Source organism: Ptychodera flava, chromosome 1 (genome assembly GCF_041260155.1).
Source record: "Ptychodera flava strain L36383 chromosome 1, AS_Pfla_20210202, whole genome shotgun sequence".
NCBI classification, from domain to species: domain Eukaryota; kingdom Metazoa; phylum Hemichordata; class Enteropneusta; family Ptychoderidae; genus Ptychodera; species Ptychodera flava.
In genome coordinates this window covers 17,346,309-17,361,936 of record NC_091928.1, presented here as the reverse complement: position 1 = coordinate 17,361,936, position 15,628 = coordinate 17,346,309, and the positions used below count along the sequence as shown (strand labels likewise).

At 35.9% G+C, this 15,628-nt stretch overlaps 1 protein-coding gene across 1 annotated transcript in view; it reads left to right on the top strand.

Moving 5' to 3' along the window:
* LOC139131607 (liprin-beta-1-like) overlaps positions 1-15,628 on the top strand; it is a 71,251-nt gene that overhangs the window by 32,326 nt on the left and 23,297 nt on the right. The window contains 5 exon segments of the mRNA XM_070697733.1: positions 1,965-2,168; positions 2,683-2,805; positions 3,524-3,641; positions 6,533-6,594; positions 7,492-7,576. Of these exon segments, the coding sequence (XP_070553834.1) occupies positions 1,965-2,168; positions 2,683-2,805; positions 3,524-3,641; positions 6,533-6,594; positions 7,492-7,576 (592 nt within the window).

The following is a 15,628-nucleotide window of genomic DNA, read 5'->3' as shown; positions in this document are numbered from 1 at the left end:
GAGAGAGGAAGACAGGTCCCCCTCCCCTCCGTCCCCCCTGCACACACACAATCATCAAATATCAGGAAAAGTTTCATGCTACATCAGTACTTCTATGCATCATCTTTAGTTTGGAACAGAGTATATGATACAAATGTCACTTAATTTTCAGGTAGACTATACAGCCGCCCCAGTGTTATGTACTGGTTACATGTAGGCCATGTTGTGTTTTACAAGGCCAATAAGAGACAGTACATTGAATATCATATATGTCATTTTACATCTATATCTAACAATGAATTATAAATACTGTGTACAGCACATTTTGGTATTCTTAGAAACTTTGTAGTCTCAAGCAGAATCCTTGTACCATTTCATCACCAAGGGTTGGTTCTGTGCCACTGTTTTCAAAATGGACACGGGGGTCTGTGTACAAGGAAATGGGGTCAAAGAGTAAAATTATGTGTACAGTAGTTCTTGATGTCTTTGCATGTATATATAAGTTGTCATTTGTGTCTTTCAATATTTATCTGCTAGTAAAAAACATCCCATTTTTAACTCCCACTTTATATACATGCAGGCATGCATACCTATGGGATTTAGTCAACATGTCTATCTGTGTGTATCAATGCATATATGTATGTTTTTCATTTTCTGTCATGGAAAAAATTGAATTTCATCATTTCAAGCCTGGTTATGAACAGAACAAAGTTGTGATGAATATGTTAATAATTAAGTGTCAAAGTTGATAGAAAAAATATAAACTGATTTATTGAATACAGCATAATTAGCATGATGCTTGCATATGCATTCAAAGATGAGTTGTCGATGTATTGTAAAAATAGGCTAGATTTCAGTCACAGAAAGGTTAAAGACAAAATAATTACTCAGAAACTGACATTTAAAATATGGAGAATTTGATTAGATTTATGATCACACCAGCGATGTTTGTCCAAATACTTTTACCCTGTCCATGTAAATCAACTGCATTTGTCCTGGGCAGAGATTGTTTTGCTACTGTTTGCAAAGTACGACTCCCAAGTGTCATGTGTTCTTCATCAAGCAACACTGGTCGTAACAAGTTGTAATATTTTTACAGCTTGATCCGGTTGACATGGGTTTTTTTTCAAAGGCCAGTGCTTGCAAAGATCTCGGTGAATGTGATCTGACATCAATTTGCAGTGATGGATGTGGGTTATGTGGTTTGAAATGTGAAGTGTGATGTACTAGAGATATTATACACGATGGTATGAGTGGAATTCCAAGCTGTACTCAGTGATAGCATTACTGTATTAACAACTCAGTGTGTGTGAGATTCCATACACATCTATTATCGGTTCAATTTTGGTAAACTCAAAGCTCCGTTAACTGATCTTTTAAATGTACGGTACTTTCCATTTTTTTAATTCATCCTTGAAATAATGTTTTTTGTTGTTCTACCCTGATATCATTTTGAAATGCCAAAAGTTCAATTCTTGAACCGGAGTGTCAACCTGGATGTGTGTAACATCCATTGTTATTGTTGACAACAAAATGACTTTAATCTCAACTAGAATGCATTTGTCAACAGTAACATTACATATTGTATACATTGTTTTGACAAAGCTTTTACTTTCTTTTTCAACTCACTTTTGGTTTCACATCTGGTGGTTGGAAATCTATCGCCATGATGCCCCATGGTTATTACTATCAGCAGAATTTGATACATATTTTCTTTCCAAGCTGTGTTGTTAATAAGTGCAAGAAATTATAATTTTGATAAGAGTAATGCTATGTCATCTCATTGCCTGTCGAAATAGTGTACAGTGGTATGCATGGCTATTTTCATCTTCTGAGAAGAGATCTGTTCCTCATACGGTACTTACATGTCTATATACATTTCCAAAAGTAATGGATATGATTTTCCTTGAACAAATTCCATGGAACAGCTTTCAGCCTTTGCCGGGTAAACATTTGATACACTCTGTAAATTTGGCTTCTCCTAGACAAATGGCCACTCATGTGAATGTAACCATGACAACTATGAAGAGAAGATTCAGAGCATGGAAGGGGACAAGGAATCCCTGTTATTGCAAATCAGTGTACTCACAGAACAGGTCAAAGGTCAAGCCAGCAGTGTCCAAGAACTTCAAAAAGAACTGGAAGACACGCAGGAGAATCTTGGGAAAACTGAAGAAATGTTACAACAGGTGAACAAACTCTCTACCCTTGCTGCTATTAGAAGAATATACAGAAAGTTTATTATCAAAGTACTTTTGTTTTTGCCACAGTGGCTACTGAAAATTTTCTTCAATTTGTTTCATATCGTTATCAAGAGTTCTAATATTGATTTAGCCTTGTCAGATAAACCCCATTTTTTGAATCATTGATCCAGAACACACAATAATTGTTTTGCAATCGGATGGAGACATGTACCAATAGTTATCATCATATAACTTCATAGTGATTTCATGTTGTTTAAATACAACTCATACTAAAAAGGTACTCTGAAATGACAAATGCACAATGGTAAAACCACATTCCTTCAAACACAATAGAAAAAAAAATTATTTTTGCTAACTATGGATATTATCTTGTATCAAATAACACCAGAATGAGAAATTATCATCTTGAAATTTTTTTCAAACCGAAAATGTAGTTGGAGGAAAAATTCGGGAACTTCTTTTCAATTTGTGGTGTTACATTTGTTTTTTGTTGTTTCAGGTAATAACCAGCAAAGCCGCACTGGAATCAGAGAAAATGGAGTTGATGGCTGAATTGTCAGATCTGAAAATAAAACTTGCTTCAACAGAGAAGGAACCAGATGAGAGGCTGAAGGAATCTATGGTAAGTGTGAACAGAATGAGTGATATAGTCAGTTTTACAAGAAATGTTATGTAAAAATTTTCAAAAAAGATTTTGCCTTTGATTTTAACATAAACAGGTTGTCTGTAACAAAATTTGTTGCAAGCTTTACCACGAGAGATTGTAATGGTAAGTTTTACTATAAAAAGATTGTGTTGTAAGTTTCTCTGTAACAATGGCTGTGTAGTAAGTTTTTCTGTGAACAGTCTTAGTATGGCAAGTTTAAGTGGAACAGCATGTGTTGCCAGTTTTATTTCAAAGACCACAAAATTAGTAAATTTAAAAAAAAGAGCGGTCAGAAATAAATAGAAGAACATTATACGTTGATTTTCTGAGTGCAAATTGTAAGTGCTACCAGAAAATAGTAAGTTTTATGTGAATTAGTGTAGGGTAGGATGTACAGGAAAGAATAAATAATATGATTACTGTATGCTTCTGTCTTTCAATGTGGTAGGACAACCATGTCAGTTTTCTTTGTAGTGTTTGTCATAATGCCCAAGTGCAGTTAGATATACTGGTATTAACCCTTTGAACCCGACTCGGACATAAATGTCCGATGACATCATAGAGTACCAGGGGTCAGGGTGCAAAGGGTTAATGAAAGTGACATGATGATCAACCATGTACTCCTGTACTTGTGTGATCAGATATCATGGTACCATGCAGAATTGTGATTGCAGTGTTGGGTTTATATCTCCAGAATGAACTTGCAGATACAAAAGTCCAGTTGAAAGAGAGAGAGGAAGATATAGAGAAACTGCAAAGAGAAATTGCTCTTATGAAAAAGGTGAAAGAAGCATCAGCCAGCCTGGAAAAAGGTAATGACAAGATATTTTGTATTTTGTATACACTAGTGTGGAAGAAAAAAATTGGCTGGTATATGAAATGCAATACAACATTAATTTTCATGTTCACAAACAATTGTCTTAGAATTAATTGTCTGTTGGTTCTGATCATTCAACTCAAAAACTCAATGTTCAATTCGCGAAATGTTTGAAAATGTATTTTAAACCAACAGAATGGAATAACAAAAATGAAAATGTTTGTTACTGTAATATTTATTTGTACGTATGTCAACTCTTTCTCAATTAGAAAAAGCTGTCAAACTCCTAACTACATGAGCCTTAAGCATACATATTTTCAAACAAACCATATTTACGCATGCATTTCATTGGCAATGCAGATGTTATATTTGTTAACAAATCATCTGATTATTAATTGATGTTTCTCTGTTTTGTGATGATAAATGTAAAGTTTGTAACTAGTTTAATTTAACTTCCACCTACATATACAATAAAATCCCAGTATTCAACACTTATGTGTAGCTACTGGCAGTAGGTAGTTCAGAAATACAGCGTTAAGTTTGTTTGTTGGTTAATTATCACCTTTTGCACTGGCTGTGTAAATTTCTGTTGTAATATTTGTTTTTGATTGACCTATGACCCTTTGGTGTGCCACTGTCTTTTATGTTTCTTTGCTACAGAAGAAATTGCTTTCTTGCAAGTAAAATTAAGGCAGAAATGTAAGCAAAAACACACTGGATTGGCCTGGCCAATCGCCAGCATGGGAAAGACGTTAGATTTCATAACCTGATTTAGAGCTTGTGTATGAATCAATCACTCACAATGTGTGCCACAATATCTGTGACGATAGCCCTGTGATTGAACTAACCAAAAACTCATTAATTATCTATCAGCGTACCAATATCATTTGATTTGCTACATGGTGTTTGCTTTTCCATAGTTAGCTGATTGCGGTAATGTGCGCCTCAAAGTGGAAGTTTCAAACTTTTCCTCAAACTTTCTACACGGAAAATATCCATTCGGAATTCAGAATGGTCAATATACTCTTGGTTATTACTCTATCAGGAAAATTAAATTTAATGAAATTTTGCTTTTTTAGAAAATAAAAAAAATATTATTTTCACATGTTTGAAGGGTTACTAGTTGTAACTTTGCCAATCTTTGGATGTTTTTTTCTCTTTTTGTATGTGAGGACTATAACGCTTTTCTTGTTCTACTCCCCAAAGCATGTTGAGATACCCAGTATTCAACTTGTAAACTCAGCCTGTACATGTGTAAACTGCATTGTTATTGTTGACGAGTGAATTCTCGTCCGGACTAGTATTCAAATGAAAACAATAACAGATGCATTTCACACATATAAGTGCAATGTTGACAGGCAATATGGTAGGTGTTTCAACATGTTGAGGCCAGTAGAGCAAGAACTTACGATTGACATAAAAAACAAAAACTGTGAAAAAATCATCAATAGATGCAGGCACTGGCCGTTTTACACTCACCAGACTGCAAAATGCACAAGCACAAGCAGTAGACTATAAAAGAATTGTAATATAATCTTAGAGGCCAAGAAACTCTCTGAGGAGCACATTACCTCTATACGTCTTTGTTTGGATGTCTTGTCGTGCTTGTATTGACTAATCCAGACCAATAAGTCAAACTTTGGTTTCAGAGATATTTGTCATTGCTAATTCAAGCTCACCATCAATATGGAATAGAAAACTAAGTGTGAATACCAGAATTCAATTCATTTATAGTATGCAAAAAATCTACTTATTTCTGCAGTTGTATGTGAATATGTAAATTTTGGTACAGTGTTGACTTGTTGTACAGTCAGTGCCCATTACTCAGAATTTGCTATGACCTTTCACCTGCATATATTATATTTTATACAATCTATGTGTGTCCCACCCGTTGTGAAATCAAAGCATGTTGAAGAATGTTATTTGTGTTAATCTAACATACGTGTATCTAACTTGTAGATATTGTTATTCATGTTTTCATTTTTAGACTAATCACCATCATTGTTTTGAACCTAAAGTTTATCAAATTCAGTGCCATTTATTGTACTGATGGAGTACTTGCCCCTGCTCACTGTCACAATGTTTCAGGCCGCCATATGATTGGCTGCAATAATCAATAGTTGCTATTAGCTAACCAATCAGGAACAAGGTTTCACACAAGACTAATTGGTCTGTATACATTATTGGCATCAAACAGAAAAACTGTAACTGGAGTATTAGAGTGCCAAGGCCTGCAATAATACAACCAAAAGTTGAAAGAGAAGTTGAACAGTTGGTTTAGCCACCCACCTTCAATAAATAAACAATCTTTGTGGTCTACTTTAAACTCTACAAGACTTGTTCTTATCTGATCATTAGTCCATTAAACTCCATTTGGTGTCTCTTCTTAAACAACATTCCGGAAAAGCCTATTTCTGTTCCAAATCTTGCATTTCTGATGAAAAATATGAAAAATAATGGTCGTCATTTATATTCAGTTCCTTTCCTGAGAAAAAATATTGTTTGAAGTCAGGTCCTTTCCTGAAAAAAAAAAAATATTTTGAAGTCAGAAAAAAATTGTGTCAGTAATTATAGCAAAGGTAGAAATGAGGATTTTGTAAGTATGCAGTGTATCAAATGGTAAAAACAAACAAACAGTTTACACTGGTGATGCCTTCATCGAGGGAAAGTAAAGGTCAAACTACTGGTACCTAATGAACTTTGTACAAACTTTGTTGCATAAAAACTTGAAAAATGCTTGCTCAAGTGTCATGCAATTCAGGAATACCTACTTCAGGCGTAGATGTGAGCTTGTGATGATATTTTTTAATAAAGAATGGCAAAGTTTAATCACTTCAGTGTTCTATGATGTTTCATGGTTGTCTTTGACTTGATTTCCTCTTGCAGATTCAGAGTCATCAAGACTCAAGGAGGCAGTGGAGTCATTGATGGCTGCTAATAGTGAAAAGGTATGAACACACAATACATTTTATCATTCAATATTTCAATGTCTGCAATGAATTGAAATGATACTGCAATACCAGTATGTGGGGGCCTTTTGCAGCCAGGGGTAGATGCATACACCAAATCTCACCACATATTAACTACTTGTAATCATATTTAACTGAAAATGAAATGACGATCCTTGAAAATAAAATGAAACTTGAATTTAATGACATATTCTTTATTGTTATAGACACAGCACACAGCAAAGTGTATAGTTTATGACAAATACTTTTAAATTGATGTGTTCCTTGTTGTTTGTGACATATTTATATTTGGTTGAATCATTTATGTATGTTATATACATGTATGCAGTCTTCCAATGGTCAATAAGACAGTCACATTGTGTAATGTGTCATTCATATATTCTTGTATTGTAAAGGAGACAAATAATGAATGGTGTTATAAATTACTAATGACCAATATAGGAAAAACTGTCAGAGGAACACTGATATTTGACATTCATTGTGTTGTATGTCCTGAACATGCCTCTATGTGTCTACTGGATGATTTGAGACTTGGGACAGGCAGTTTGGACCTGAACAGTACATACAGTGTTCAGTGTTTTCAAGTGTGTCTGGTGTGCAGAACAAGACAAATTAGTATTCTTTGGCAAAGTGCATTGAGCATCGTTTCAGTATGCAAATCAGAAGATAATGTCATTGTCAATAGAGATTTCATTATTCATGTCCTCAGATTTTGCACATTGCAATTTGTAAGGGAGACCTATGCAAATTATTGTTGTGTAGACAGTTAAATATTGTGTGTCATTAGATGGATTTCAAATAGGTAATTTAGAGACCTTGAAACAATTTATGAAAAAATGGTAGCAAAGAATTCTATTTTGTTCCGTCATCCGATAGGATTTGAAGATTGAAGATCTTCGGAAGTCTCTGAGTCGATACAAGAGAGTCCATGAAATGGTGATTCTTGCTCAGGGAAAGAAAGGTAAGGTCAAAGGTCATCTGGTGTTGCAGTGTAAGTCTTGTAAGTCTATGTGGAAAGTGGTCTATAAACTTTCCATTACGTTGAAAGTCAGTTTATGTGATATATACATCTAGCATTGTGCATGATCTCTATGGTTATGTCAGAAAAATTATTTCTGCTGGCCACTACTCTGAGACCTGACAGTCGTCTTACAAATACTGATCTTTGGATTCATTTGTGCTGGCCAATGTTCTGATGATGGTGATTTTGTAGCGTCCACAATGACAGCTGTGTTGACCAATGGGAATACAAATCTCAGTGGAAAGTTCACTGCCCTGCAGGTGTTCCAAACCTTGAGCCATGCCTGGGCTGTTGACTCCTCACATGAATAAATCACAGCAAAGACAACAACATTGTGCTGTGGTTCTCTATAAATAAGGTTTCTTAAGGAAGCATACACCTCAAAAGTGAAAGACTTAAACTTTTCCTCGAACTTTCCTCACTGAAACGTCCAACCATTCTCTTACAAAATTCCCAATAAACATCAGGGGTCACTGTGCGGATGTTTGTACTGGAGAGACAAATAACTTAACATTTCACAATATTTGAAATTCAAAATGGCTGCCTTGACTGTGTTAACGCCATGGGGAAAATAAAACTTTTGATTTTCAAAAAATTAAGATGGGGAAACTTTTCTTACCCCAAGAGCTTTAAAATGAACCCAAAACTAGAAACATATTGCAAAAATTTGAGAGGCTGGTTAATTGACCCTAAGGCACATACTACATGAAAGGTATACAGTCACCTGTAATCTAAATATGCCCATATATGGTCCAAGGGGCGTTCCTTGGTATTTCAAAATGCTCGTGTGAGGGCGCTGTTTTTAAAAAGTGGCCACCCGCTTAAAATCTGTGATTGGGTAGATTTTCTCTTTCTATGGTAACTGTAGCAAAATTTGAACAGGTGGCAGTATACCTTTAATGATACAGGTACTCAGTCAACATTATGCAAAATCAGAGAAAAATGGTAATGATGGTGTCAATAGGGCATACGTACCCACTGGGTGCATAGTCTTTCTTCCATAGCATAACCCATATTCCCATTGGTTGACAAATGATACATTTTTGTATAACAACAGACAACGTCACTTTGTTATGCTCATCCATCACGGATGATTTTAGATATCAATCAAATATTTTTTCAGCCACAACATACAGCACTGTTAAAATTTATGTTTTTTATCACAGTATGGTTTACTTGTAACTTACACCCTCCTAGTCTACCCTGACTCCCAGACCACCATAGTACTAAACTCTGCTTAGTGACTGACAATGATGACACATTTCAGATTGTTTTGTTTGTGACTATCACGATCCATACACTTCATTTGACATGTAACACCTGTTCTTTTTTGTCCTCTGATAAATCTACTTTTTCCGTCAATTCACTGTTTTGAATGGGGAGAAAGTGTCAACATTTTGCTCCTTCACAAAAAAACCATAAATTACTTTTCGTTTGGTATATATTCCTAGACCGCTAGAGACCTACCTAGAACAATTACTATTGTAATTGATTTACGCACAAACCATGACAAAATTATACATACTTCAGTGTCATTTCTATTCTTTCTTATTAATTTTGACATTATCTGCATGATTTGTGATTCATTCATTTCTTGAATCTACACTTCACTGCAGAACATTAAATTTTATGCAACACCATAAATACACATTCAAATCATAAAAAGTAGGTTAGGGAATTGTTGTACATTATAATCTTCAAATAAATGTTTTGCCAATCAGTAAATTGTTATCAGGCTTTTTTGTGACTTCAATACTTTTTCAAATCTTGTATTATGTCTCATTTATGTACAAAGCGGTAAAAATTTATGAAAATTATTAATCTTTATCACAAAACAATTGATGCATTTACATAAACATTCAGATTGTAAGTGGAGTATTAGAACTATGGCCAATTCAGAATCAAGTCAGTGAACATGTCAGAAAAAAAGCATCTTTATATGCGTTACTTTATTTTACCCTGTTAGCACCCAGGGTCCTGAATGTGAATAATTTCAAAACATTCAAATTTGAATTTGCATTTTCTGCTGTACCAGTAGCACCATCACAGAAATGTTTTGCTTCAAATTTTTTGTTGTTGTGTAGCTCTGCTCGTCTATTTCAGCACCATTATGGCGTTCTGTGTTTGCTTTTTAATTCCCTTTTTTCTTTCTATCATTCCATTTCATTCTCCTTCCAGAGTGAACTTGGACTAGTCATCCTCACTTATAATTGTGTGATCTTTGCACAAAAAAAAATCTCAAAGTGGCATGTCTGATCATCTCCAATCCCTTCCATGATCAATTTTAGTTTTACAAAAGTCATGCCAGAGTTTTCCGTTTCCTCCAGTCAGTTAAATTTCAGTCTAACTTCACAACTTTCGAAAACCCCAAAACATTTGCATGCCATTTATCTTGGAAATTTAAAATAAAAAACACTAATTACCCAGACATGTTACATTATCTATTTATCCCGAATATCCTGCCTAACATATTTTTTAAATCAGTATTTTTTTTTGTGAGGCTATTTCTTGAAATTTTGAATTCATACTTATGATATGTAGGAAGATGATTTTGCTACGATATTTTGATCTGACTGTCTATGATCTATCTTTTGTCATTTCTTTTTTTCTTCTTCATATTTTTTTGAAAAAGGCCAAGTTCATTCTCGTAGGAGATACAGTTATGGCACATATCTGTCGTCATCTCGTACCAGCCAAGGCATGGATGTCTCTGTTTAAATTGCAGTCTTGTCGCTTTTTTGTTTGTATAGACTTTGTGACTTGACCACCCCTACAGCTCTGCTGTGTAGAATAATCCTAGCATCGCTTGTGTGCAATAGTACACGTAGAACAGGGGTGGTCAAGTTTGCATCTTTGCTCAATTGTACAGATAAACCTGCCAATGTCAAAACTCAACCAATATTCTATTCTTCACCATATTTGCTCTCTCTCAGAATAGTACTGGAGCTATGAAAGTCACCGCTGACAAAACAATTTTAGCCGAATAGATGGAAAATAAAAAAATAAAAAATATGCACAAGAATTTGTTTTCTGTTGGAAAGTAAAGCATCCTGTGTCAACATAAGAGAAAGAAAAAACTCAATAGTCTGATAAGGAATTATGAACGGGATTAATGATTTAGTTTCAAAATATAATAGTATCTTAAAGGAAACCTAAGTCCAGCGACATTGACCGTTTATCCCTTCCAAATCACCCTTGAATAAAATGCAGCTCAAATTTGCAACATAATTGCACGCGCCACGACTACGGAGCGACGAAAGAGACATTGAAGTAGACGACATTTATGGAAATGAGCTCGGAATTCCATGGGCGCGAAAGGGCTCATGGGAGGAGCGTGCGTGACGTCATCGGCGATACAGACGATTGTAGCTTGCAGCTGAAGGAGTTCTGTAAACAGTTCAGCGCGTTTGTAAGACGACTATGGAGAGTTCGGACAGCGATATTTCTGACATCGAGTATTAATTTTCCCCGACTGAAATCAAACCATACTAATTTGAACCAAGATATCATGAAAGCATCTCCACACATCGTTCATATTTGGTTGTTTGCGTTTTGTGATGATTCCACGAAGGGAGTCACTGTGCTTGTACAGACCCCGAACTGAATTGGAGACACTGAGTGACCCTGCGATCCTTCAACGCTACGTTTCTAAAACATAGTTTTTCTTTACCAGTCGCTTAAAATTAATTTTTGGTTCGTGAATGATACGGAAGGATTGACTGATTGTATGTGTTACCATAGACCCTCGAGGGTCTATGGTGTTACCATGTAAGTCGAGCTTGGCCAGATCCTTAAGGTTGCGAAATCTCCGATATGTATCGGAAAATATGTATTCGCGATTCGACAAATCTATAATTCGTCTATTTTTCGAAGTTCGTTTCGAACTTAGGAAGTCGGGCTTACGCAGATCTACAAAGTGATGAAATCTCCGATATAGTGGATATTTGCCCGCTATTAAAAAAGACAGTATCGTCTATTGTTGTAAAGAATGTATTTCATACAAGACCAGCCAAAACTCCCGATGATGTCCGATATGTCCTCTGTTCAAGTCCCGATCGCCAAGTAAAAATGTATTACCTGTACAGAATGTAATTCGTGCAAGGCCCTCCCAAACTCACGGTGATATCCGATCGGCCCTCTCGACGAAGTCCCGATAGTAGTGTATGAAAGTTCGTGTGGACATTTAATGAACAAATGCTTTGCATGTAAAACATGTATTTCGTGCATGAATAAATCTAATAATGTAAAACATACAGTATTCTTGACTACCGGCCATGGATGCTATTTTTGAACTTAGAGTCGGACAGAGGTAGTCGGATCTGTTAGGTGGTGAAATCTCCGATATACATCGGACATTTACCCTCAATTTGACAATGTATCGTCTAGTATCAGAGTTAAAGTCCTAAGTCGCCGATATTTATCGGATAAATATCTTATTTCGCAGACCCGGCGTGCCGACACCACACAGTGCAAGTAAATCTAGTGACAGTTTTTCGGACAGGGTAGTGAATTTCGCTCAAAGCCGTTTCATAAATGACGAGCACTGCGAAATCTTATTACCATATCCTTCGAAACTTTATTGCGCTTATCCTCAAACTGTTGACAGGACGGAAGTGTTATTTAGGGGTCAAAGTTGCCAAATTGTTGACCCCATGTTGAGTGCGTAGTAATTGGACTGCTATCGCAGTAATCGGACGTCGTATTTCGAATGTGATTATAGGGGCTAAATATTGATATTTTGAAACTTCAAACCCCCGATTTTCAATTTCGATGTGTTTAGAAAACTGTTTGTAAAAATATGTGATAAATTAGTTACGTCTAATCCATGGACGACGCAACTATAAGCTTATTTCGACGTGTATGGCGCTTAAATATCGGACATGGGCTGTCTCTGTGTGTTGCGTTCGACACCTTGTATCTAAGTTTGTAGCCCGAAATAGCTTCTACCGAAAAAATATCCGAAACGGGACAACAGCGTCACTTGACTTAATATGCTGTCACATGACTTGTAAAACACTATCAATACAGAGCGAAGTGAGTACAACGAACAGAATGTCATTAATGTCCAAAAACCGAGGTCGTCCAAAAACAGCCACACTAAATCGTCTGCATTAGTCTAGGAGTCCCGGCGCAATTGATATTTATCGGGAAAATATAATATCGGTGATTTGTCAGACCCGCCGTGCCGAGACACAATAGGCGAGAAGTCATTCCAGTATATCTTGTTATATCAATATTACCAGATATAGTCCCGAAATTGACTATATTTATTGGGTATATATCGGCGATTTCGCAGACCCGGCTGTCGAGATAAGAGACGCTTTGTGTAGTTTCCGTCTTCGGATTTTAAGTCCCGAAATCGCCAATATTAATATTTATCTGGTTAAAACCGGCGATAGTAGGCTGACTCAGCATGTCAAGATACGAACCGCATTGTGTAGTATAGTCTTGTATCGGTATCAGAATCCCGAAATCCCTTATAAAACAATCATCATGAAAGAAGTAGAACATAACTTTTTATCTTTTAAAGATTTTAAAACTCGCCCAACTTTCTTTTAGCCACTGTCTTCGAAAAAGCTGTTCTGTGGGACGACGATAAAAGCTGACTCAGTTTGTTCTTCCTTGAGTGATTTTTGCACTCAACTGACAACAGTTAATCATTTTTTATGCTACTGAGCATAAAAGAGTCGTAACGTGCAGAACTGCACTGCTGCAGTCATAGACTCCAATGCTTTGGTAAGCTGTTACACACGTTCGTGTATCGCCGATGACGTCACGCACGCTCCTCCCATGAGCCCTTTCGCGCCCATGGAATTCCGAGCTCATTTCCATAAATGTCGTCTACTTCAATGTCCCTTTTCGTCGCTCCGTAGTCGTCGGCGCGTGCAATTATGTTGCAAATTTGAGCTGCATTTTATTCAAGGGTGACTTTGGAAGGGATAAACGGTCAATGTCGCTGGACTTAGGTTTCCCTTTAATATGAATTAGCAGAAAAGTCCATTGAAAAAGTTATTAATGAGTACTTGATTCCAACATGACTGAAAGATCGTCTCACAGATGTTCATTTGGTAGTAGTTCATTTATAACCAGTATAAGCAGGTTTATCTGTATGTGCATGACAACTACATGTGTCACCTTTCACCTTTGACCCCTGTCACAGTTTGTCTGTGTGTCTGATCAGCACTGTTGTTTCCTCCCGTGTCTTTCTGAGTGTAAAAAGCAAACCAGAAACACAGTCCTGTGAGCATCTTTATTTTCAGTGGACAGTTTATACTGTGTCCAGAAAAATTGGACGGAAAATGTGTGGTAGCCTATGAAACTTTATCTGTTGAAACTTATAAACAAACCCGAACAAAAAATTGCAGTGAACAAGACAAATCGAGCTGCCTGTCCACTGAGTACATCTGAAGGAGCATATTTAGCCAATGACAATTTATTTCTAAACCAACTCTGTTGTATCAGCCTAATTCATTCACAGTAGCAGTGGAAAATGCTTTTTCTTGCGGATAGGGAGATTTGAAATTTCCATTTGAAATGAAGGGAATCTTCTAATCATGAAATTTGTCCCTAAACGGAATGAAAGCCACTTTCAGGCATCAATTAAAAGTAAAATAGGCTATTTTCTTTCTCAGGTTACTTTGAAATCTTGAGACCTGGTGTTCTCTTTTGAAATGCCAAAATAAGTTTCTCTTTGCTTTCACTCATAGAAAGAAAATTACACTCTTGTTTAAACAATGTATCCATGTGTGTGTTCTTGTCTCCCCTAGCACAATCAAGTGTATCAAAATTATATTAACCTTTCCACATTGAGATACTGCCATGACAATGATATTGTTGAATTTATCCCATGCATGAATTCTACAGTATACTCTTTTTGTAGCTAGTTTTGTCTGATAGAAAATTCCCTGCTAACGTATTGACTGAAATAGCAAATTTCTAGCATGTTTGCATGGTAGCAAACATTTCTGTCTTGCCTAGAGATTGTTAAACGGTGTATACATACACTTATGTAGCTTTTGTAAAGAAAAACTTTAAACTGTAAATAAACAGCTGGGGAAGGAAAGTTGGTGACAATTTAGCTGCTCCAGTTTTCCTTATGGTAGTGATTTGCTTTCCTTTTGGTGCTTATCATTTGCAATAATGTAGACAAAGTTCATTGTGGTTCATTCACACATTTGAAACGTAAATTGCTTTCCAAATTTGATGCAGATATACTTTAATTCAGAAGTGTTATTTTTTGAATTGTGGAATTGCAAAGAGTAAAATACACGCATCTCATTCAGGTTTTGTAGCTCTACCTGTAGGAAGAAAATAAAACTGACTTTGTATGAGAAACAAATACTGTATGTAGTCACACATTACAAAACAGAATCCCAATCTTTATTTCTGTGATTTAGCATGTGTAGATTATTATATGGAGTAATGAAAATGACTTATTATGATTGCAATGGAATTCTGATGATAACAGTTGTATCACATCATGGGTTACCCCATAGCCAATACTGTGTCAAAGACATCACATTTATATAACTATATCATTTACTTTTAGGTTAACCATTGTCAGAAAGTCGACATACTTAACACAGTTACAGTTGGAAAAGACATGGTTACTCTACTAAAAAATACAATCAACCAAAGTTTATGAGATTTGGAATTTTACCAACCAGAAATCTGACATTAACAGAGCGTGTATCAGATACCAGACATGAAAAAATCAAACTTCAAAATGCTGAACAAATTTTAATGCAAATGCATTGTCCGTATTGTTCCATGTATTGTTGACAGACTTAACATAGTTAGAATTGGAAAGACAGCTTCTCTAACACAGATGCTTTCTGACATAACTGAGCACGGAGTTACCAGTTATGATAAATGACAAAATCAAACTGCAAAATGCTGAACAAATTTGTAATACAAATACATTGTCGTTCTTGTTCCCTGTACAGCTGTGTTCCGTAGATAGCTTTCCATAACAATAGACAGAGAACCAAT